Genomic DNA, 23,029 nt, shown 5'->3' with positions numbered 1-23,029 from the left:
CTGAAACGTTGAAACCGAATTCAGGTTGTCCTCTGTCCTAACTTTCCAATAATCAGTCTTCTTGAAATATTTCGAATTTTCAGATATGTAGATTCATATTTTCAGGCTTCAGAATATTATATAACTAATTCATTTCTCATCAAGATCGAATTAACCAAATACCTGAGTGATACTAGAACGTAAATCCTCCAAACCATAAAACAGAAGTTTTATCTACTTATCGATTTATGAAGAATAATCTGTCATTTTAGTAAATGTAAACTCATGCAGTAAACAGTGTTAATTCAAGTATGTAAGTCACATTTTGCCAAAATTTTATCACTATAGCATCAAAACTAATCATAAATGGATATTCACAAAGATACACAGAATAGTCAATGTTTCAATTCTATTCATCCATCTCAATTCGATATAAGTATCGAAATAAACTATGTAGATATGTACCAACCTACTTTCAATTATAGTAACTGAAGAATTCGAAATCGAATATAGCTCATTAGTGCGAAAACAGCCTATCATATTAAAAAAAAAAACGATTTTGGAGAAAGTTTGAATTCCCAAAATATCGAGTTGTGAAATTAAGGGTGCAAAATGGTGAATGCGCGAGAATTTTCCTTAAACTACATGCCTACTACACTTTCAACGTTTAATAACCGTCTATTGAATTGAATGATGGAATTTGTCGAGATTTGTATTCCTTGATTAAACTCTATTAGTTATTAGTGTGGCATGGCAATGAAATGGATATTTCAGTATGGCATACCTACAAAACTCTCAGCGATTTTTTCATGCTCGATTCTGAAGGTTTCATAAGAAATGAAATTTTCAATCAAATGTTTAAAAATAACAAAAGTATAAAAAAGGATCCTCTACAGATTTTTCATACGATAATCTGCCTAATATTTCAAAGTTCTATTCAGAATTACATCATCCACTATATGTCCACAAGCACTGGATATTTTTTGATGAATTAATTAATAATGAGTAAGGATTATGAAACAAGGGTTCAAATTAGTGTGAAGCAATAAACATGACATCACTGATCTGATCCCAACAGTCGCAAACTGTTCGAAATATTGTGTAAATGTAATGAAAGGTACACACAATACCGTTTTCATGCTCGAAAACTGGTAAACCCAACATTGTATAATTTTGTGACATTGAATATTTCGGACAGATATTTAACGGTAATATTACTTATTCCAGTAATTATTTTAAATTGTCGTTTACGGACAATTAAAGTAGAGGTACCTAGTTTTAGGGACTGGATCTGTCAACGCAATTGATCGATCGATTCATTTGTGGGTCAAATGTTTAAGACGAAAGAAGGATTTAAAATACCTTGGATTCGTTTTGTATTCGATAAAAGTGGATATTTTTCAAGGAAATTCATAATATGATCGATAAGAGAAGGAGATTGAAGGTATACAACGAAATATGAAAGTAAAAGAAGCACACACCTTCCAATCTATCATTCGAATTTCAATTCAAACTCATGAATAATACAGTAAGAAGAGTTGAGATTCTATTAATTTTCACTATTCAATACCTATCATTAATTTTTCTTTAGCGGAACTTTGTAGGGAAGTAGGTAGAATTTAGGTACACTTTGCTTGTTCTGAAAGACAATCAATAATTGATTCCTTAATCCAGCACTGTACTATTTCCCCAAAGACTTTGATAGAATCGAACGCGTTGGTTCAAATCTGAAATCTCATATCGTGCATGAACAATATAGGTAGGTACATAATCTAGAGTTTTGTAGAAATTATTAAATTTAAATTGAGAGGTAGTCAACTCATCGCAAAAAAATTTACGGATATAATCATCTTTCCTTTCGGAGATATATGGTTCATATGAACATACTCCTAACGTTGATTGAAGTATACTTCAATTAACGCTCCTATGCTTTTCAGTTCATTCGTAAGATAATGTAAAAATCTGCTCCTTGAATGCAGATCGGTTGGTGAAAGAGATACCTATTGCAAATGTCGCCTCAAGAATCGCTTAAGGCAAATAATAATGATAGGTTATCATCTTCCATAAGCCTTGATATATTCAGTCAATTTGCGAAATTTATTCTTCCCACCCTATCATTAAACTATCTCTTTCATGTCAGTAATTATTGTGGTATTGATTAAATACATCTCTGTATGACTCTGAAAATAAATGGCCTTGTTGGTGATCTAGGTACCCGCATGTTCCAAAACAATGAAAGAGTTCGAACTGCGAACATTTTTTCTGGATCATAACCGCGTGTGTTATATTATTTTTTGTGGAAAAATCTCCGAATTCAGACACAATTTTCATATTCATAGTGATATCAAAGATTAATCTTCGTAAAGAGTCAGATATCCAAATATGTTTTATTCATAATTGTTGGAGATACCTCGTTGTTGACACCAAATATGAAAAAAACTACATTGGCTGGTGTTGGACTCATTGTGATGTGCTCTTGACTCTAGCTTCCGAAGAAAAAGAGTTAGGGACTTGAAAATTTAATTTTTTTTATAGCTCCTTTGTCACAAGGAAAAACAGAACCAAAACACGAGAACAATTTGCATGTATACAAAATTTTACTCGAATATAAAAACGCAGAGCTCGATGAAGTGCAGTTAATTGAATAGAAATAATATCAAATTTCTGGATCTTAACATTGAGTATAAACTAATTGGTTTAATGATCAATATGATATTACACAATGTAGGAAAATTTTAGTTTGCTTTGAGTGGCGCCATCGTAATTACTGCTTTTATGCTGGTTTGATATATAAATTGTGTGTTTTGAAGCCTTGAAGGAATTATTATGAAAAATACCTACTTTGTGTTAAAGATTCTTTTGCTTAGATCATTTAATTGTTTATTCATATGAAATATGTAATTCACATATATTATAGGTAAGTACTAATAATAAGGGAATTGTTCTAAATGATAATATGAGGTACTTCGTACTTCCATCAAATTATTGTCAATTAAGCCCGAAGGGATTGCTCCACCTAAGTGGATTAGTTTTAGTTTTCAACAGGGCATTATGAAAAATTCAATGGTTTGTTTATCTAGCTTGGGGGATATACCTATAGTGGTCAAACTAAATCATAGGCAAAGCTGATTTATTCATAACTGAAATTGGCTTGGCTATTTACAATATTTACAATAGTACATTTTGTAGAATATTCTATAATTTGTTATATCTCAACAAATATTAAGCCGATCCAAAGGCCTTATGTAATGTTTTTGCTTCTCTAATTGAGAGTGGCTTCAGACCAAACCCAACTATTCTTGGTTCATGCTCTAAATCTCTCAGTTCATTCAGTTTATCTTTTATGGAATTTTGAAGACCCGTAATATCATCTTGAGACTTTTCTATTTCTGAAATAAAATAATGAAAACATAATACCTAGGTCATTGCTAGTGGAGTACCTTTTCTCAGAAAAATGAGACATTCCTGTCTCGGCCTCTGAATATATACGGAACCTTCTTTCATCCACACAGTACGTTCATCTGAATGTTCAATCGCTCTCAGAGCTTCTCTGAATTTATTTTGGGCATTCGACAGCTCCAACTTCATATCTTTCAATGTTAAAATATCTTGAGCTACTGTTTCTACTTCTTTTAAGTAGGTGTAAGACTTCTGGGTTTCAACATCAAAAGATTCCATTTTTCATTTATAATTAAGCATGAAGTTAAAAAATTATAAACTGAAAAAAACAGTTATTAATGTTCACAGTGTAGATGTTAGAGGTTAATTTTATTATTTATTATGATCACGGATTAATGATAGGTTAGTACGGTTCATAGAGAAAAAAGATCCTGCCTTTGTCTATGGTACGGAGTTCTGTGCTTGTTCTATGCTCACAGGTTCTGTGATTGTAGATGCTCCGCTGCCAATTGCCAAGCACAATAAAATAAAAGAAGGAGAAAAAGATTCTGTGACTGTTAGTGTCTTTTTGGTTATGTTCACAAAAACAGATCACAAGTACTCTACTTTGAAAAACGACAAAAATCAATCTGGTACTAAATACAATCATTTGAAGAAGTAAAAATGTCTCTAGCCGATGAATTATTGGCAGATTTAGAAGAGAACGATGAACAAATTGATGAAGAAGTGCAAGATGCAGATATAGAAGAATTTGAAGTCAAACCAGACATAAAGGAAATTGAAAAGTTTGAACAAAACACTACACAAATTAAATCAGTCCGGGAATTATGTACCTTAAGAGATTCTGAAAGGTTGTTCAATGTTATACAACAAATCGAAGAATATCAACTGAAACCCCGTAAAAATAACGATATCATAGGTCCAGTAGAGTCAGATCCGGAATATCAGCTAATTGTAGAAGCTAATAATGTAGCAGCAGAAATTGATAATGAAATCATAACAATTCATAAGTTTGTTAGAGATAAATATCAAAAAAGGTTTCCAGAGTTAGACTCCCTTGTTGTTAGTCCATTAGAATATGTACGAACTGTGAAAGAATTAGGTAATGATCTTGATCAAGCAAAAAATAATGAAATATTACTCCAGTTCTTGACCCAAGCCACAATTATGGTGGTCTCAGTAACAGCATCAACTACTCAAGGAACATTGCTGACTGACGTTGAAAAGAAACAGATTGATGAAGCTTGTGATATGGCAGTTGAATTGAACAATATAAAATTGAAAATATATGAATATGTTGAAAGTAGAATGGCATTTATTGCGCCAAACATGTCAATAATTCTTGGGGCATCCATTGCTGCAAAAATGATGGGTATAGCTGGAGGTTTAACTAAGCTTTCCAAAATACCAGCTTGTAATGTTCTCTTATTGGGCCAACAAAAAAAAACATTATCAGGATTTTCTCAGGCAAATATGCTTCCTCATACAGGATTTGTCTATTTCACTGAAATTGTTCAAAATACTCCACCAGATCTGAGGAGGAAAGCTGCTACACTAGTATCAAACAAATGTGCATTAGCAGCAAGGGTGGATGCTTCCCATGGATACCCTGATGGCAGTATTGGCAGGCAATTGAGGGATGAGATTGAACGTAAATTAGACAAGCTTCTTGAACCACCACCGGTTAAATTCATTAAACCTCTTCCAAAACCAATAGATCAGTCTAGAAAAAAGCGTGGTGGAAAAAGAGTTCGCAAGATGAAGGAAAGATATGCAATGACAGAGTTCAGGAAACATGCGAATCGGATGAACTTTGCTGATATTGAAGAAGATGCCTATCAGGAAGATTTGGGATACACAAGAGGAACCATTGGGAAAACTGGTACTGGTAGAATCAGATTACCACAGGTAGATGAAAAAACTAAAGTTCGAATTTCAAAAACTCTACAAAAGAATCTACAGAAGCAACAAATTTGGGGTGGTAATACTACAGTGAAAAAGCAAATTTCTGGTACTGCTTCTAGTGTCGCTTTCACACCTCTACAGGGTCTAGAGATTGTCAATCCTCAAGCTGCAGAAGTGAAAGTGAATGAAGCGAATGCTAAATATTTCTCAAATACTTCAGGTTTTTTGAAGTTGGAAAAGAGTTAAGAGAATTGACATTATTTTGATTAACTTGATATATTTCAAGTGAGCAAATCTTGAATATATATTCCCAATAATTTTTTTGTACATAATATACTATCATAATATAAAAAAAATGTGATGGAATTGTGTTTTAATAACAGAAAACTCCTATATTTTTGGATATAAAACAGCAACACCCTCGGGCTGAAACTAAAAAAAGAAGGACCAAAGAGAAAGGACTAGTAGTAGCAAAAGTAACAATTTTTACTCTTTGCTAGTAGATCAAATAATCTATTCTATTCATTCTATGATCCATAATCAGCTGATATTTTGTACAGCTGACTGAAGTAAATAAAAATAGAATATTGCTGGAGCTGGATTGAAGTGACAATATTTTTAGGCAATAGTCTTCAATTTCTGAAAATTTCAATTCTTTCTTACTACTTTGTACTAAATTTTTCTACTTCTAGACTGTCTTTGTTGCCATGCCAGTAAGTCAATGGATGACAGCATGAATATAGAGCAGTTTTTGAAAATTTCGAACTATGAAAATACTGTGAAACAACTAGATGTGTATTATGGAATTGGTGGGAAAACTTTCTTCTTATATATTTCATCAAACTAAAGAACGTCTTATATTTGTAGTTAAAAGGCAACTACTCAGATACCAATGCCCTATTACAGGCCTATTTCCTGTGTTATCAATAGATACAGAAGTTGGAAGTATAAGAGATAGTATATATTGTGCAGCAGCAGTATGGGGCTTATATCAAGCATACAGGTTTGTTTTTTTTTTCTTTAAATAGAGTGCGGATGGCATTTCAAATGAACAATTTATTCTGAATTTAGAAGAATAGATGATGATCGTGGAAAATCCTATGAATTAGGTCAGTCAGCAGTCAAATGTATGAGAGGAGTACTCGAGTGCTGGATAAAACAGTCAAAAAAGATAGAACTTTTCAAGAAACAGCAGTGTAAGAATCACGCCTTACATGTAAAATTTCATCTGATCACTGGCAATGAAGTTTATGATGATGAATCTTACAATCACCTGCAAATAGATGTTATTTCTATTTATCTGCTGTTTCTAGTTCAGATGATTTCTTCAGGTTTGCAAATAATTTACACTCAAGTGAGTATATTATCGGAATATTTTGACAAGGCAAAAGTAAAACAAAAATTTTGATAAAGGATGAAGTGGCTTTCGTTCAAAATCTAGTCTATTATGTAGAGAGAGCATATCGTACACCTGACTATGGTATGTGGGAAAGAGGTACCAAATATAATGATGGTAGTCCTGATATACATGCCAGTTCTATCGGTTTTGCCAAAGCTGCTCTTGAGGCTATCAATGGATGCAATTTATTTGGAGAAAAAGGTGCTTCATGGAGTGTTATTTATGTTGATATTGATGCCCATAATAGGAATAGAAGTATTTTTGAAACAATGCTACCAAGAGAGTCATCTTCTAAGGTATATGTTGTAATACTCTATTTTAGTTCCCTAGATAAACAAATGCATGATTTTATAGGATGTAGATGCAGCTCTGTTAGCAACTATATCTTTTCCTGCATTTGCAACTCATGAGGATATATTATATAGTGAAACAAAAAGTAGGGTACTAAGAAAACTGAAAGGAAAATACGGTTTCAAGAGATATATAAGAGATGGTTATAAGACTGTTAATGAAGACCCCAACAGAAGGTTGGTGTACTTCAATTTTTATACATTTTCAGTACTGAAATAGATAATTTCCTAACAAGTGCATGAAGTGATACTTTATGCATGAGTTCTCCATTTTCCTTCAACCATGTCGGTTCCTAAAGTATCATTTTTACCGATTCTTCCCGCTCGGAAAAAATAGCTGTCTACCAATAGCTGAAAAAAAATTCACTTTCCGGCTCTTTTGCAGTTGTAGAAATTTTTTTTCCAGATATTACAAAAAAGGAGAATTGAAGAACTTTGAAAATATAGAATGTGAGTGGCCACTTTTCTATATCTTTATGATCATAGATGGGGTTTTCAAGGCTCTACCGGATCAAATTATAGAATATCAGGAATTACTGAAATCCAGAATTCATTTAGACTCGAATGGAGGTATGAAAATGAATTTTTATTGTGTGAAAAGTATCAAAATTATTATACTCAGGTGTAATTTATGGCTTTTCCAGATCCAATAATTCCGATGTACTTTTATATTGCCAAAGAGGATATTGAAATTGAAAAATCCAAACCTTATTCCACTGAACGTAAACCTTGCTCTGAGCCAGGAATATTTCTCTGGGGACAAGCTATGTTCATTCTTGCACAATTATTGACTGCAGGTCTTCTGCATATCAATGAATTAGATCCAATTCGTAGGTACTTGCCATCGTACAACCGTCCCAGAAAAGCAGGGAGGTATTCAGCTTTTCAAGTAAGTTTTTTATAATCTCGGTAACAAAAAATACAACATTCATGGATGACTCAACAGATTAAACTGGCTCTAAATTACATCGAACATTCCATGTAACAAGATTGGGATGTCATACAGATTTTTTGCACTTACAGAAAAATGTAATTATTGAAATTTACTCATTGAAACTTTTCCTGTTCGCAATGGAACTGGGGATGACTAACAAACTCATGAAATTCGAATTTTATGATAAGCTCAAGCATGCTTTTTCAAGCAATGAATTTCAAGACAGGTTTGAACTTTTGATTGTGCCTTTTAAATGTATTTTACAACTGTAGTTTCTGGCAGGTAAATGTTTTGCTTTTTATCAATATTCACTTTGATGCTTATTAGTTGTTGCTTAATAATTTTTTTGCTGGAGCTGAAGACATGTATATAGATTTTTTTTCTCACTTTACGGCTTAAATTTCCTCGTATTTCAAGTACGATTTTTCTGCCTTATGGATCTGGCCAAATTATCTGCTTTTCGTATTTTGCTGGTTCTTTCACATTATCCTGATAACTATCTCTGTTTTAATGGGCAAATGAAAACATCACATCTAAACCATTTAGGCGCACCAATTGGCATTACTAAAACTTTTAACATCACACCTTTTTTCCACATTACAACAACCATTTACTTCAAAACAAATCAGCTTTAGTCATGAGTTGTCAGTGAAGTATTTATGAGCTTTTTGCTGTTTATTTTTCAGGCAAAACTTCATGTAAGTATTGAAAATAAGAGAGGCTTTTTGTGTATGGTACTTCATTACCGTGCTAAACTATGTTTCAACGAGTGAATTGAAAGTAATAACATGTTGTACTATCTTTCAATAAAAAACTATAACTTTCAATTATATGAGAGCAATTGAATTCCTGTTCTTCACAACGAAGGCAACAAGGCTAGATGAAATGTAAATATTTTTTGACCTAGCTTGTCATGTATGCATTTTTTCTTCGTTTTGATTAAATGTTCTCTACTGTTATGCAAAATAAAATATTTCTTTAGGGTACAGCAACAGACTTAGTAGTTCAAATAGTTCTTATTGCTGAGTCTATGAGACTTCAAGCTATGATGGCAACCTATGGTATTCAGACTCAAACTCCCCATGAGGTGGAGCCAGTACAAATATGGTCCTCGACTCAATTAGTCAAGGTGTATGAAAATTTGGGGGTGAACAGTAAGCTGAATTTGAAGGGCCGCCCTGTGAGACCAATAGGCAGCTTAGGAACCAGCAAAGTATGTGAAAAATTTACCAATCTGAAAATAGTAGTCATATTTTCTTATCTTTCATTGCTGATCATCCTTCAGGTTTACAGAGTTTGTGGATCTACAGTACTCTGCTACCCTTTAATTTTCGAAGTGTCCGATTTTTACCTGTATCGAGATATGGCCCTTTTAATCGATGATATCAAAACTGAACTGCAATTCGTTGGGAAGTACTGGAGATTATCTGGAAGGCCCACGGTTTGTCTACTCATCAGGGAAGAGCACATGCGTGATCCGCAGTTCAAAAAGATGCTAGATCTTTTGGCTATGCTGAAGAAGGGGCATTGCGATGGAGTAAAAGTGAGAATAGGCAGATTGCAAAATCTAATTTCAAGTTCTTGTGTCGGTGAGTTCAAATTGAAATTCTTGTTTGAAATGGATGTTCAATATATCAAACAATATGTGATCTTGTGATCTTTCTTTTAGAGCATCTAGATTTCATGAATATGCTGGAATTACCCGAAGATCCTTCATACAAGCACTTCAAACAATTGGAGCATGATTATATAGGGTACCAGAGCTTAACAGATGTTCCAAGAGTTTTGAATTATTCAGATGAAGCTAATGATTATTCTGTGAGTGAACTGGCTATTGTTAACAAACTGCAATTAGATTCCCAATATCCCAATTCTCTGTCTTCTTTAAGATGGTCTTATGAATTTTTCAGAACTTTGCCCATAAATCCACCCTTGAAATATTAGAAGCAATAAAATATGAAGACAGTCTTTATGCCAAATCGCAACTCTTTGGATTCCTCCTCAAAAAAGAAGGGAAAATGTATAAAGTACAAGAGTGCACAGTGGAAGAACATTTGCTCAATTTGTATCATCAAGCTGGATGCTACAGGCATTGGGCAGCTGTAAGATATACCAGTAGCTTGCTGCATCACACAGTTGATTCCATCAGTCCCTTCATAACAGCTCTTCTTGTCCATGGCAAACAGGTATCTTCCGTATTTTAAAGCATTAGGGTTCATTGCCAAAATTTTTCTAGAACTATTTTAATATGGATCCTGTTACAGCTCACTGTTGGTGTAATAGGACAAGAGGAAACTGTCTTTGACAAACCCATGACTCCAGGTGAAATACAAAGTATTGTCTATAAGACGATCCAACCATACGATATCATACAAGCGGTATTACAACAGGAAATTACCCTGTACTGTGGAAGATTAATCTCCACAAATCCCGAGTTATTCAAAGGCATTCTTAAAATAAGGATTGGTTGGGTGTTGGAAGCGATGAAAATCTATTTGAGAATACTCAATTCTTCTAAGAAACTCGAGGAGCATAGTCCTTATGAAGTGAGGAAGTTATTACATCAAGTACTTTCCATCCAGGATTGGGATGGTACAGACCAGTGAGTATCACAATCAATCTATTTATATCTACTTCATGGCTTACTATTTCAGGTTAACTTTTCAACAGCGGAGGCAATTAGAAGGATGCCTATGTAGAGTACCTCAGCATTTTTATCGGCAAGTTTGGGATATTTTGAACAAGACGTTGCAAGGTATAAAATTCATGGGTAAAACGCTGCTTCAGCAACCAACACTATCCGATATGACGAAATCAGAGCTAAGTTTTTCACTGTTAGTTGAAGAGGTAATATCCAATAAAACTAATTTTTTCCTTTGTTTTCATTTTATCCTTTCAGATGTTGAATTATATTCAGTTGGCTGAATACCGTCAAATCGTAGTGGAGCTACTGACTATAGTATCTACAATTTTATCGAGAAATCCAGAATTGATATTCAACCAAACTTTGGATCTGGAACAATTGGTGATAGATGCAAACCTTATGTATGCTAAGGTTGGTTCACGACCCAGATTGATCTCAATCTTTAATGTAATAATATTACACTGAACTGTTTTTTTTCAGGATAATAATCTTCAAGAGAACGGGAATTATTTGTTGGATATTTCCTATTCTCAGTCAACTCGATATTTGGCTAGAGCTGTAGTTAATACTCTACTCAAAGGAGCTTCCCTGAAAGAAAATTTAGGAAATGAAGATGGATCTTGCAGAGTGTCTTAATCTAAGTGTATTATTGTAGTGCTGCAATACTGATTTCAATAAATTTTATTCATGGTTGCTTATGTCTTTTCAATCAAAGCCATTTCTCAGTATATTTGTCGGTCTTTAACCAGAATGTGTGATAAGAATAGCATTCCTGGATGAGAACCTAGCTATGACAGATTCTAAATCGTTTAACTAGAGTATATTCATGATAAAACTCAAATTTACATAATTTCTTTCTGAAAATGTTGATAAAGTTAAAAATCTGTTTTCTGGTTGAAATGGATGCTGCTAGAATTGGATTCGTTACATATTTTATCACAAGAAGAGTTGCTTTTTCAGAATATATAACATTCGGATCTACGATGATTTTCCTGGAAGATACGCCACTCGAAATTTGACCTTCGAAAAATTCACAAAAATTTTACAGGGGAGGAGAGTATTTGTTTATACTCCCCTCCCCGTCTGGGGGAGGGGAGTATAAACAAATAACTAACCTAAAACCTGTATGTCATCATGAATGATAACGAAGGTGTAATAAAAATCCGTTTTATTTCCAAGGAAAAAGGGTAAGAATATATATTATGAGAAATTCATCCAAGAGCGGTTGATAACACAGTTTTTGTATTAATTTTAGTTTCGCCCTTCCTGACGATCTCCACGAAGTGCCCGTAAATATTGATGAAAAATCGTTAACTGAAAATCTTAACAAGTTATTGAAAAAATCACATGTCGATTATAAAAAACCTCTAGATTTCAGTTTCATTATAGGAGGCGAATTATTGAAAACCACCCTAGGAGAATATTTAAATAAGAATTCGCTTTCAACCGAATCTAGACTAGATATTGAATATATCCATAGAAAACCCCCCGAATTCGAAGATTCCATTTTACATGAAGACTGGATATCCGGTATACATGCATGTGCTGGAAAATGGTAACTGAATGAATGAACACCTTTTGTAGCAATGGTCTGATTTGATTGAATTGATGATACGAATGAGATTTATCTACATAAATCACATTGTTTTTTTTAATAATTCATAATATTCCATTATTGTAGGATTTTGACTGGTTGTTATGACCAAGCAGTGTATATATGGAATTCAGATGGAAAACCTATAGTTTCACTAGAAAATCATTCCAATATTGTTAAAGATGTTAAGTGGATCAGCAAAGATGATCCTCAGAAAGGATTTGTTAGTGTGTCATATGACTTTACAGCAATTTTATGGCACTGGGAAGAAGGTACAACAAATGCCAAACCTACCTCAATCCTTAAAGGTCACTCTGGAGGAATAGACTGTGTGGCTGTCAGTCCAAATACTCAGAAGTTGGTTACTGGTAGTAGGGATACAGCTCTCAAAGTATGGTCAGCAAGTTTGGAAGATGAAGAAGAACCTGCATCAAAAAAGAGCAGGAATGAAGCCCTAGTAAATGTAAGGAATCAAATCTATACATTGGAGGGCCATAAAGAGGCAATATCTTCAGTACAGTGGATGGATGACTGTAATATCATTACAAGTTCCATGGATCATACTGTAAAAGTGTGGGATGTTGATGTAAGTATTTTGTACCCCTTTTCATCACAAAAGACCTCTTTAACTACTTGATTTTACATTCATTAAAGATACAAAGAAGTTAATGCAATTATTAAGTTTCTCAAGTGTTTTTAATGGTATCTTGTTTGTTTTTGATCGGTCTCTTTTTTTTTCAGGTAAATAGTATTAAAAATGAGATTGTAGGACAAAAGGCCATCCTCTCCGCAAGTTGGTCCCCTTTAACAAATAGTCTGCTCACCACTTCTGCTGATCAATATATCCGGTTATTTGATCTAAGATCTAACGAAAGTGCCTCTTGTAAGTCCTCATTTATATCCCATACTAATTGGGTGAGTTCAGTTGATTGGAGCCCACATAGTGAACATTTGTTCATTTCGGGAGGCTATGATAGTAAGGTCAAGATATGGGATACAAGAAATCCAAAGGCTTCTTTGTATGATCTCCAGGGTCATGATGGCCAAGTTTTGAAAGTTAACTGGTCCAACGAGAATCATCTCTTCTCAGGGGGTACAGATAATTATGTATATATAAACAAATATACTGTTTAATTTGAAAATGATATAATTTTGTAAATAAAAAATATTTATTGATATTTTGTTTTATTTATGGCTTAACACCGCTCGAAGGGGAGTAATACATTTTTTGACTATGCTACGGCGTGCATGGGCCGAATGTAACACAATACAATGCCACATTCAAGCTTTGTACTTGTATGACTAGAGCATTCATCAGACTTTAGTACTCTACCAACGCAAACTTTCCCTGCATATCTTCAAGTGCTGTATTAATGAACTTCCTTTTCTGCACTCCATTGATCCACGATTCTCCCTATATATAGTTCTTACCTGCTTGGATCGTTTTATTCGAAAAAGCACAATTTGACATTAGAGCGCATCCGCCAATCTTTGTACAAGTGGAAGGTACCCTTCAAATGACCGACGTTCAACAATGAGCTTTTGAAGAACGACAAAAGATGTGACTGCTTTGTTTCGGATGTATGTGTGGTCGCAGTATTTGTCTCCTCTTGGTTTTTTGATTCATTATCTTGTATAGTAGCATATATTGAGTATTAAATATGTATATACTCAACGACAGTTAGTAGTGAACCTTTGGGAATTCAAACAGTCTCTTTTGGTTTCTAGAAATCTCTAATTGAGATAGATTCATAAAACATGAAAAATGTGATTCTGAATGATTTATTGCCTAGGAATACCGAGATTCGAACTCATCATCAGATGTGAAAATCAAAAACATCGAGCCTGAGTTGAAAATTGTTCCATTATTAACGTTATGGTGTTAAATTTACTCCGATTTCACTCGAATCCATGGTTTAGAAAATATTGATTATATGTGTTTTTCTTCAATTTTCAACCGTCAACATTGGTCGATATATAGGAGCAAAAAGCTCCTGATTCACTGTATGATTGAACTAATTTTTGTGCAGATTTCATCCATTGTCTCCAGAGCATATTTATATTTTCATATGGCATATAGTTGTTGATATTTATATCAGTAAATGGGCGTAAGCGACTCGTATTCAAAATATTTTCCTCAATCCACAAAAACAGTCACGTATACAGCCACGAGGTGGAAGAGGGTCTTTTTCTGATGACGGTATTCGTTCTGAACGAAAGTTCGGGTCATCATAAAAAGAAGAAATAGTAGAATCCCCTATGAAAAAGATTTTTTTGTAGTCCCGTTTCAGTTTGGAAAGTGCACTTTCCCACACTAGTGTTTCGTTCAACGCAGTACCTTACAGAAGAGTACCTATTACTTTCCGCACTTTAGTTTTGATTTTAGTCGAAATTATAAGTTATTTATTAACATATCCACAAAAACACCCTTCCAACATGACTATGATCAAATACGATATGTATTTGGTCTCACCAAAGCGTCTAAATTCTCCTACTCTGTATGCCACAAACAGACAAACACGCACCCGAAGGATCACAACTTATAACGGCCCCTTTTTGCGACAGGGGTTGAAAAAACACCCCATAAATTCTGCCAAATCCCCCTCTGTCTTTATGGAATGTGGCTGACGCCGGCGGCAGGTCAACCTGAGCGTGGCGGCGTAGTTATCCCTCCCCTGCGCTCCCCGCCCGCCCCTTGCTTACACAGTCTGGTGATTACGTGCTTGCCGCCCCGACCACCCGCCGCCCCCAACCCCTAGCGACCCCCATTGTTAAGCGATGGTCCCGTGCTTGCGCTCGCCCGTGTAAATGATCCTGGATCGCGTCTATATCCTTATCCTTGGTTATATCACGTCGCGTTTACCCTTCTCCATCCCTTCGATCTATGGGCGCCTATGTGCGGTTGATAGCGGTGGGTGTATGGGATCTGGAAATTTTCAATGTCGAAGAAAAAGCTGAAAATTTCACACCTCTATAGGTTCCTCCAATGAAGCTAGATACACCCACTTTTAATTTAAACTGAGTATTTGTAAGTTTAGATCAAGATATGCGGAAGACTCTTCAATAATATCTGAGAGTGGTACACGATGGTAAAATCGAAGGAATTTATGAAATTGGGAATATTAAAAATTTTACAACTCAATGATCTTTGATTTTTTACATTGAAATAAGTTATTTTCCTAAATTCTTTGGGAAAGTATCAGTTTTCAATTTTTCTACGACTATGTGCCTTTACCTACTCCCGCACTCATTGTCAGTTTTCGAAAGCGAGTTTCTGTTCGGTTGTAGGCGGAAAATGATTTTTCCCGCACTAATAATGAGTGAATAATTGAACATCGTGAAGGGTTGTAGGAAAAATAATGTTCCTCATAGCTTATGCATAAAGTGTCTTTCTCGCACGATACTGCCGTTAACCGAACGATGCTAAAGTGTACTACATATCTATAATATAAAATACATAACTATGTTAGACCTGAGTTTTTAGAAATCTTGTGAGTGAGAAATTTATATTTATAAAGCGTGTCGACAATTTTCTCATCCTATCTAGCTGTTAATTTGGGATTCGGGAAGCTGTGAAGAAGCCGATCTTGTGTGACGGCTGTGCTCTTGCTCTGCCACCCCCATATGTATATGCAGCGATTCTACTCCCTACTAACTACAGGAGACGTTTAGCAACTTCTTGTTGAGGTAAAGATTAATTTTACCAACACACTAATTGCTAAAATTCGCAATTGGCTTCTAACCGTATGTTAAACTCGTGACGATTAATCCACAATTGATACTACACCTGTTTTTTGAATGCATGCAGTAGGTATATACAGAGTGAGTAAAAAGTAACGCACAAAATTCATATCTTCGATATTACCCAACTTTTCTGGTTGATAGGGGAGATTTTCATGCACTCTAAACAAATTTTAAGTGACGACCATAACTTTTTGTGCCAGAAATGGATAGAAATTGGTGAGGTTTTTTTTTTTATTTTTGACTAACGATCTCAAATTTTCTATCTATATTTCGATGAATCGCTCGAAGTACGCACTTTATATAAGAGGTCATTGATATTTTGAGCAGTTATCGAAAAAATGAAATATTATCTGATAAAAATCTCACAATTAGAAAAATAACACGTAGGAATATCCTCCCATAATGGAAAACGTGTTGATAAAAAACCCCATCTATACGAAACAAAACGTCTATCCATTTCTGGCATAAATATGTTTGCAATTTCAGAAACTCAACCACCATCCACCCCTCGCAGAGGGTACATGTCCTCAAAGAAACATGAAAAGTTGCGTAATTTAGAATAAAAATCGAACTGTTCAAGCATTCTACTACAAAAGAGTAAATACCCTGTATGTTCACACTCCTCGGTTTAATTCCCCCAATAAGTTAGGAGCTAAAAGAAAAATCACAGAAGAACTTGAGAAGAAAAGTCTGACTCGAAAACAGAAGGATGCAGCAGAAAATCAAGTACATTAAGTACTTGGATGAAACCCTTTGGCTCAACGATAGAATATTATAAAATTTAGGTGACAAATAATCAGGATACGTGAGTGTAATCTTTCGTATCGAGACTCCTCAACCTTCCCAACACCTCCCCGTTTTCCGATCATCAGATCCGTAACTTCGCAATAGAGCAATCAATCACGAATCCGGCTAATTATAATTCCCTGATGCGAAACGAAAAACGAGGGGATTTGGACCTGGAGGCGTAGCCGGCCGCTTCCGCAGCCCGACCGGATAAATTCATATTTCAGGCGAGAGAGCGGCAAAGCCGTAAAGCCCTCCGGCCTAACGGGGACCAGCTTTGCCGATAAATGAGCAATAATTCCGGGCACCGTCTCACCGACGTCATGTACAAATAGGACGCCCGAAACCGACGTCTACGTTGGCGATGCAGCCAGCAACGCTATGTGGACGGCCGTCGTGGCGCGTGTCTGACGCGTCGTGTCTCTAACAAGCAACCCACTAGGCGCCCCGCTATAACCGCACTGCAGCGGTTCTCAAACGTTTCCCCTGTTTCGTTGATTGGGGGGTTTTGGAGACGTTAAATTGCTTAATTGGCCGATTTTCCGGGCTCGGTTTGACGAGGTAAGGTTGGGTAGTACTTGTTCAAACTCCACTAAGGGCACTGAGTCTTTTTTTACATAATTTCCGGTAGTAAACGGCGAAATATGTGTTCACGAGAAGAGATCAGGGAGAGATTAGAGGCTTGTCGCAGCCAATTTATTTTTTTTGGCAAAATAATATCCCCATGAGCTCATACCAAATGCCTAAGTATAGCAGTGGACGAAAACTATATAGCTACTGTCCTGTCATCAAACACCCTCCGAAAATCAGGAGGTTTTATTGCTGTCCTAGGATATGGAGTGCATTACAGTTGTTTTGAAGGTTCTAGAAAACCAAACAGTTGATGATTCAATAGAGCATTGCACTCCAGAGAGCTCTTCGAAGTCAACTCGAAAATGAAAAGTGGAAAAACAAAAAAAATTATTTTCTCCTAAACAGTGTCAGATTGTGGAAAGTTTGGTATGAAAATATAAGTTTTCGAATACGCTGAATCTATTGAAGGCAATTTCGAAAGCCTATCTCTGTTCGTTTAGATTTTCACTTTGGAAATGGCATTTTTCAGAAATTGCAATTTTCAATCTGCGATATCTCCTGTTATATTCGTCTGATCCAATTGGGATTTTCGGTTATATAATCAGTGTTGCCTAGGCTTCCACCCTAGCACAAAAACTCGATTTTGAAAATCTCGATTTTTTAGGTCAAAAATGAGCAAGGGGTTAGACCCCCCTAAAATCACATATTTGCTAATCTGTCTAAAAATCAGGATGTTCTATTACTCTCCTAGGATATGGAGTGCATAGAATTAGTTCTGAAGATTCTAGAAAACCAAACAGTTGATGATTCAATAGAGAATTGCACTCCAGAGACCTCTTCGAAGTCAACTCGAAAATGAAAAGTGGAAAAACAAAAAAAATTATTTTCTCCTAAACAGTGTCAGATTTTGGAAAGTTTGGTATGAAAATATAGGTTTTCAAACACGCTGAATCTATTGAAGGCAATTTCGAAAGCCTATCTCTGTTCGTTTAGATTTTCACTTTGGAAATGGCATTTTTCAAAAATTCCAATTTTCAATCTGCGATATCTCCTGTTATATTCGTCTGATCCAATTGGGATTTTCGGTTATATAATCAGTGTTGCCTAGGCTTCCACCGTAGCACAAAAACTCGATTTTGAAAATCTCGATTTTTTAGGTCAAAAATGAGCAAGGGGTTAGACCCCCCTAAAATCACCTATTTGCTACTCTGTCTAAAAATCAGGATGTTCTATTACTCTCCTAGGATATGGAATGCATAGAATTAGTTTTGAAGATTCTAGAAAACCAAACAGTTGATGATTCAATAGAGAATTGCACTCCAGAGACCTCTTCGAAGTCAACTCGAAAATAAAAAGTGGAAAAACAAAAAAAATTATTTTCTCCTAAACAGTGTCAGATTGTGGAAAGTTTGGTATGAAAATATAGGTTTTCGAACACGCTGAATCTATAGAAGGCAATTTCGAAAGCCTACCTCCGTTCGTTTAGATTTTCACTTCGGAAATGGCATTTTTCAGAAATTGCAATTTTCAATCTGCGATATCTCCTGTTATATTCGTCTGATCCAATTGGCATTTTCGGTTATATAATCAGTGTTGCCTAGGCTTCCACCCTAGCACAAAAACTCGATTTCGAAAATCTCGATTTTTTAGGTCAAAAATGAGCAAGGGGTTAGACCCCCCTAAAATCACCTATTTGCTACTCTGTCTAAAAATCAGGATGTTCTATTACTCTCCTAGGATATGGAGTGCATAGAATTAGTTCTGAAGATTCTAGAAAACCAAACAGTTGATGATTCAATAGAGAATTGCACTCCAGAGACCTCTTCAAAGTCAACTCGAAAATGAAAAGTGGAAAAACAAAAAAAATTATTTTCTCCTAAACAGTGTCAGATTTTGGAAAGTTTGGTATGAAAATATAGGTTTTCGAACACGCTGAATCTATTGAAGGCAATTTCGAAAGCCTATCTCTATTCGTTTAGATTTTCACTTTGGAAATGGCATTTTTCAAAAATTCCAATTTTCAATCTGCGATATCTCCTGTTATATTCGTCTGATCCAATTGAGATTTTCGGTTATATAATCAGTGTTGCCTAGGCTTCCACCCTAGCACAAAAACTCGATTTCGAAAATCTCGATTTTTTAGGTCAAAAATGAGCAAGGGGTTAGACCCCCCTAAAATCACCTATTTGCTACTCTGTCTAAAAATCAGGATGTTCTATTACTCTCCTAGGATATGGAGTGCATAGAATTAGTTCTGAAGATTCTAGAAAACCAAACAGTTGATGATTCAATAGAGAATTGCACTCCAGAGACCTCTTCGAAGTCAACTCGAAAATGAAAAGTGGAAAAACAAAAAAAATTATTTTCTCCTAAACAGTGTCAGATTTTGGAAAGTTTGGTATGAAAATATAGGTTTTCGAACACGCTGAATCTATTGAAGGCAATTTCGAAAGCCTATCTCTGTTCGTTTAGATTTTCACTTTGGAAATGGCATTTTTCAAAAATTGCAATTTTCAATCTGCGATATCTCCTGTTATATTCGTCTGATCCAATTGGGATTTTCGGTTATATAATCAGCGTTGCCTAGGCTTCCGCCCTAGCATAAAAACTCGATTTCGAAAATCTCGATTTTTTAGGTCAAAAATGAGCAAGGGGTTAGACCCCCCTAAAATCACCTATTTGCTACTCTGTCTAAAAATCAGGATGTTCTATTACTCTCCTAGGATATGGAGTGCATAGAATTAGTTTTGAAGATTCTATAAAACCAAACAGTTGATGATTCAATAGAGAATTGCACTCCAGAGACCTCTTCGAAGTCAACTCGAAAATGAAAAGTGGAAAAACAAAAAAAAATATTTTCTCCTAAACAGTGTCAGATTTTGGAAAGTTTGGTATGAAAATATAGGTTTTCGAACACGCTGAATCTATTGAAGGCAATTTCGAAAGCCTATCTCCGTTCGTTTAGATTTTCACTCTGGAAATGGCATTTTTCAAAAATTGCTAATTTCACTTGAGAATTCGTCAAGACCGAACGTTATTATAGTTTCTCTTTCAGAATATACGCATAACATTCGGATCTACGATGATTTTCCCGGAAGATACATGCCACACGAAATTTGTTCTTCGAAAAATTCCCGAAAAGATGGGATCAGCTAAAACTTCCTCAAGACCGAACGGTTGATCCGAGATGGGTGAAATCTTGAAATTTATCATAAGAAGAGATGCTATTTCAGAATATGCGTATCAGTTTTAGATCTATGATAATTTTCCTGGAAGATAAACGACTCGCAAGATGACCTTCGAAAAATTCCTAAAAAAATGGGTTCAGTTAAAACTTCCTCAAGATCCAACGGTTAAGCCGAATAGATTAAATTCTCAGATTCTCGACTAGAAGAGTTGCTCTTTCAGTATATGTATCACGTTTGGATCTACTATAATTTTCCTGGAAGATAAATTACTCTAAAGATGACCTTCGAAAAATTCCCAAAAAGTTGGGTTCAGTTAAAACTTCCTCAAGACCGAACGGTTGTGCCAATCTGCGATATCTCCTGTTAAATTCATCTGATCGAATTGGGGTTACCTGTTATACAGGGTGTGGCGTGATGAATGGATAATATGATACCTCCAGGTAGAGGACTTTAGAGCGGTTCAGAAAAATATGTTTTATGTCCAGTAAAAGTTCCTCGGTTTTCGAGATATTCGACACAATACTGCAGTTCATTATAATCAAAGAGTATTAGTTGAAACTCTCTGAAACTGGAAGGCGAGCTGTTAGATGACACAGTGTGACAGCTCAGATGGGAGGGAGCCTGTGAAGTCACAATAGACTCAGGGATTTCACCCATTTGATACCATGAATGATACATTAGAACATAATTTTTCAATTCACCTGGTCGGAATCTCGAATTATCGAAATCAGAATTCGTTCATCTACGTTTTCCGTGATTAGGTCCTCTTACTCGCCAAATTTGAAGTCTGACGTTTCGTTCATTCAAGAAAATGTAAAAGACGATGTGAGAAACGGGCACGATCACACGAAGTTTTTGTTTGAAACCCTAAAAATTGTTGAAATAATACAATTTTATTATACTGGGAATTCTTATCCTGTGTTCAGTTCAAATGGGAATGAATAGAGCTGGTGAGAATGCAGAATAGAGCAATTTCCATTCTCAGGAGACGTTCTCATCCATTTTGTCGAAGACCCACAACGTAATGAACAAAATAATCGTTTCATTTCACCCTTCGGAAAATTTCCGATGATTATCCAGAACATTTTGACATTCGCAGATCGGATCTGTTGGTGTGATGTGGCGGTGTCGGCACGCGACTAAAACGACCCCCTCCTTCCCCGCCGCCCCCAGGCCACCCGGCACCGTGCCACCGCACGCGCCGCCCGCCCTTGCAGCACCGTCCGCGCGCGACCCGCCAACACATCTCTCGCCCACTTGCCCGCGGTATCTCGCCTCCTGACGGTCACACACCGCCTCCAGACGTCGCAACGAACTTACGGGATATCGCGTCTCCGTCAGTTCTCGCACCATCAGCCGTCGGAAAAGTGTACGTCGTCATCTCGGCATTCTCAGCCGATACTCGCGATATCCAGTGTCCACTCCCGATCGAAAATAGAATGACCGCCAAAAACAAACGACCATCAGAGCCTAGACGCGCCAACAAGCCGCTGATGGAGAAGAGGAGACGGGCTCGCATCAACCAGAGCCTGGCAGCCCTGAAGACCCTCATCCTGGACTCGGCCAAAGCCGAGAAGACCAAACACTCGAAACTGGAAAAAGCGGACATCCTAGAACTCACGGTGCGTCATTTCCAACGACACAGAAGTCTGGACGTCAAAGGTGTGAACCAGTACAAAGCAGGCTACTCCGACTGCGTCAAAGAAGTCCAGAGGTACTTGGAAACCCCAGACGTCCAAACCATGACCATCATAGATGCCGGTATCCGCCAGAGGTTGCTACGGCACCTCGAAGGTTGCATCACAGAAGTCGACATGGATCTTCGGCCGCCTCCACCCATAGAAGAACGTCTTCAACCAGAAGAGAACAACAACGAGAATGAGAAGAACCATCAAAGTAAAGAAGAAAAAGTTAAGACTGACGGAAATTACGTTTTGCTCCTTCCAGAGCACTACCTACAGCTAGCCAACGCTCTAGGTGTTAATATAAAGCACCAAGAAGAGCCTTCTCCCCCTTCTGCCTCCCATCACCAAGTGAATGAAGTGGTGCGAAAAGAACCTGATGGTAGATTAGACGGGAGTGTGAATTTGGTTAAAAATATGGACAGTATGTGGAGGCCTTGGTAATTTCGATGTTTCTGTTTTCATGGTTGTTAATTTGTTGCTAGATTTTTTAGACAATCTAAAATTGTGAATTATTGGAGATATGTTATTGATATTTGATTATTTATTTGTGGTGATGAATATATGGATGATACTTTTGCAATATAAAATTTTATTAGAAAACAAATTTCGATTCATTGAAGGACACCATACATAATGAGTCGTATGCATAAAGAAGAGTATTTGTTTTTACTATAATACTATCTTGGTCAGTTGCTTATAAAATGTATAATGTATCATGAAAAATATGGAAATTGAAAGTTTCTGCAATAGAATCGTTTTTAGATTTTGTAACAAAATGATAAACGATCTGTGAAAAAAATTTTAACTAGAAAAAGTAAAAAAGTATTACCTGATATTTCACATTCCAAA

General features: G+C 36.0%; 5 protein-coding genes across 7 annotated transcripts; 4 read left to right on the top strand and 1 right to left on the bottom strand.

Moving 5' to 3' along the window:
* Positions 1-3,095: 3,095 nt before the first annotated feature.
* LOC123311530 lies at positions 3,096-3,773 on the bottom strand. The gene is made up of 2 exons (XM_044895561.1): positions 3,420-3,773; positions 3,096-3,368 (listed from the first exon to the last, which is right to left on the bottom strand). The coding sequence occupies exons 1-2, from the start codon at positions 3,655-3,657 to the stop codon at positions 3,202-3,204; spliced, it is 405 nt and encodes a 134-aa protein (XP_044751496.1). The 5' UTR covers positions 3,658-3,773; the 3' UTR covers positions 3,096-3,201.
* A 230-nt stretch (positions 3,774-4,003) lies between these two features.
* Positions 4,004-5,644, top strand: LOC123311031 (U4/U6 small nuclear ribonucleoprotein Prp31). The gene has a single exon (XM_044894781.1). The coding sequence runs from the start codon at positions 4,042-4,044 to the stop codon at positions 5,527-5,529; it is 1,488 nt and encodes a 495-aa protein (XP_044750716.1). The 5' UTR covers positions 4,004-4,041; the 3' UTR covers positions 5,530-5,644.
* A 200-nt stretch (positions 5,645-5,844) lies between these two features.
* LOC123311753 (probable phosphorylase b kinase regulatory subunit beta) lies at positions 5,845-11,303 on the top strand. Of its 3 annotated transcripts, XM_044895827.1 has the most exons (16): positions 5,851-6,092; positions 6,151-6,286; positions 6,355-6,637; positions 6,697-6,978; positions 7,037-7,209; positions 7,439-7,602; positions 7,677-7,921; positions 8,653-8,664; positions 8,949-9,179; positions 9,252-9,555; positions 9,636-9,784; positions 9,877-10,152; positions 10,231-10,568; positions 10,621-10,813; positions 10,866-11,021; positions 11,091-11,303. In XM_044895827.1, the coding sequence occupies exons 1-16, from the start codon at positions 6,005-6,007 to the stop codon at positions 11,244-11,246; spliced, it is 3,186 nt and encodes a 1,061-aa protein (XP_044751762.1). In that variant the 5' UTR covers positions 5,851-6,004; the 3' UTR covers positions 11,247-11,303. The 3 variants fall into 3 exon arrangements, with proteins under 3 accessions (XP_044751764.1, XP_044751762.1, XP_044751763.1); XM_044895828.1 differs by lacking the exon at positions 8,653-8,664 and having other exon boundaries at positions 5,852-6,092; XM_044895829.1 differs by lacking the exons at positions 8,653-8,664; positions 8,949-9,179; positions 9,252-9,555; ... (4 more) ...; positions 10,866-11,021; positions 11,091-11,303 and adding an exon at positions 7,979-8,403 and having other exon boundaries at positions 5,845-6,092.
* Positions 11,304-11,688: 385 nt separating this feature from the next.
* On the top strand, positions 11,689-13,382 carry LOC123311279 (ribosome biogenesis protein WDR12 homolog). The gene is made up of 4 exons (XM_044895161.1): positions 11,689-11,797; positions 11,866-12,165; positions 12,292-12,790; positions 12,946-13,382. The coding sequence occupies exons 1-4, from the start codon at positions 11,745-11,747 to the stop codon at positions 13,336-13,338; spliced, it is 1,245 nt and encodes a 414-aa protein (XP_044751096.1). The 5' UTR covers positions 11,689-11,744; the 3' UTR covers positions 13,339-13,382.
* An 8,360-nt stretch (positions 13,383-21,742) lies between these two features.
* LOC123311255 (transcription factor HES-4-like) lies at positions 21,743-22,772 on the top strand. Its single transcript, XM_044895106.1, has one exon. It carries the CDS (start codon positions 21,935-21,937, stop codon positions 22,619-22,621), a length of 687 nt encoding a protein of 228 aa, XP_044751041.1. The 5' UTR covers positions 21,743-21,934; the 3' UTR covers positions 22,622-22,772.
* The last annotated feature ends 257 nt before the right edge of the window (positions 22,773-23,029 follow it).

Source organism: Coccinella septempunctata, chromosome 4 (assembly GCF_907165205.1).
Source record: "Coccinella septempunctata chromosome 4, icCocSept1.1, whole genome shotgun sequence".
Classification (NCBI taxonomy): domain Eukaryota; kingdom Metazoa; phylum Arthropoda; class Insecta; order Coleoptera; family Coccinellidae; genus Coccinella; species Coccinella septempunctata.
The sequence above is the reverse complement of the archived record's forward strand: the minus strand, read 5'-3'. Positions and strand labels throughout refer to the sequence as shown.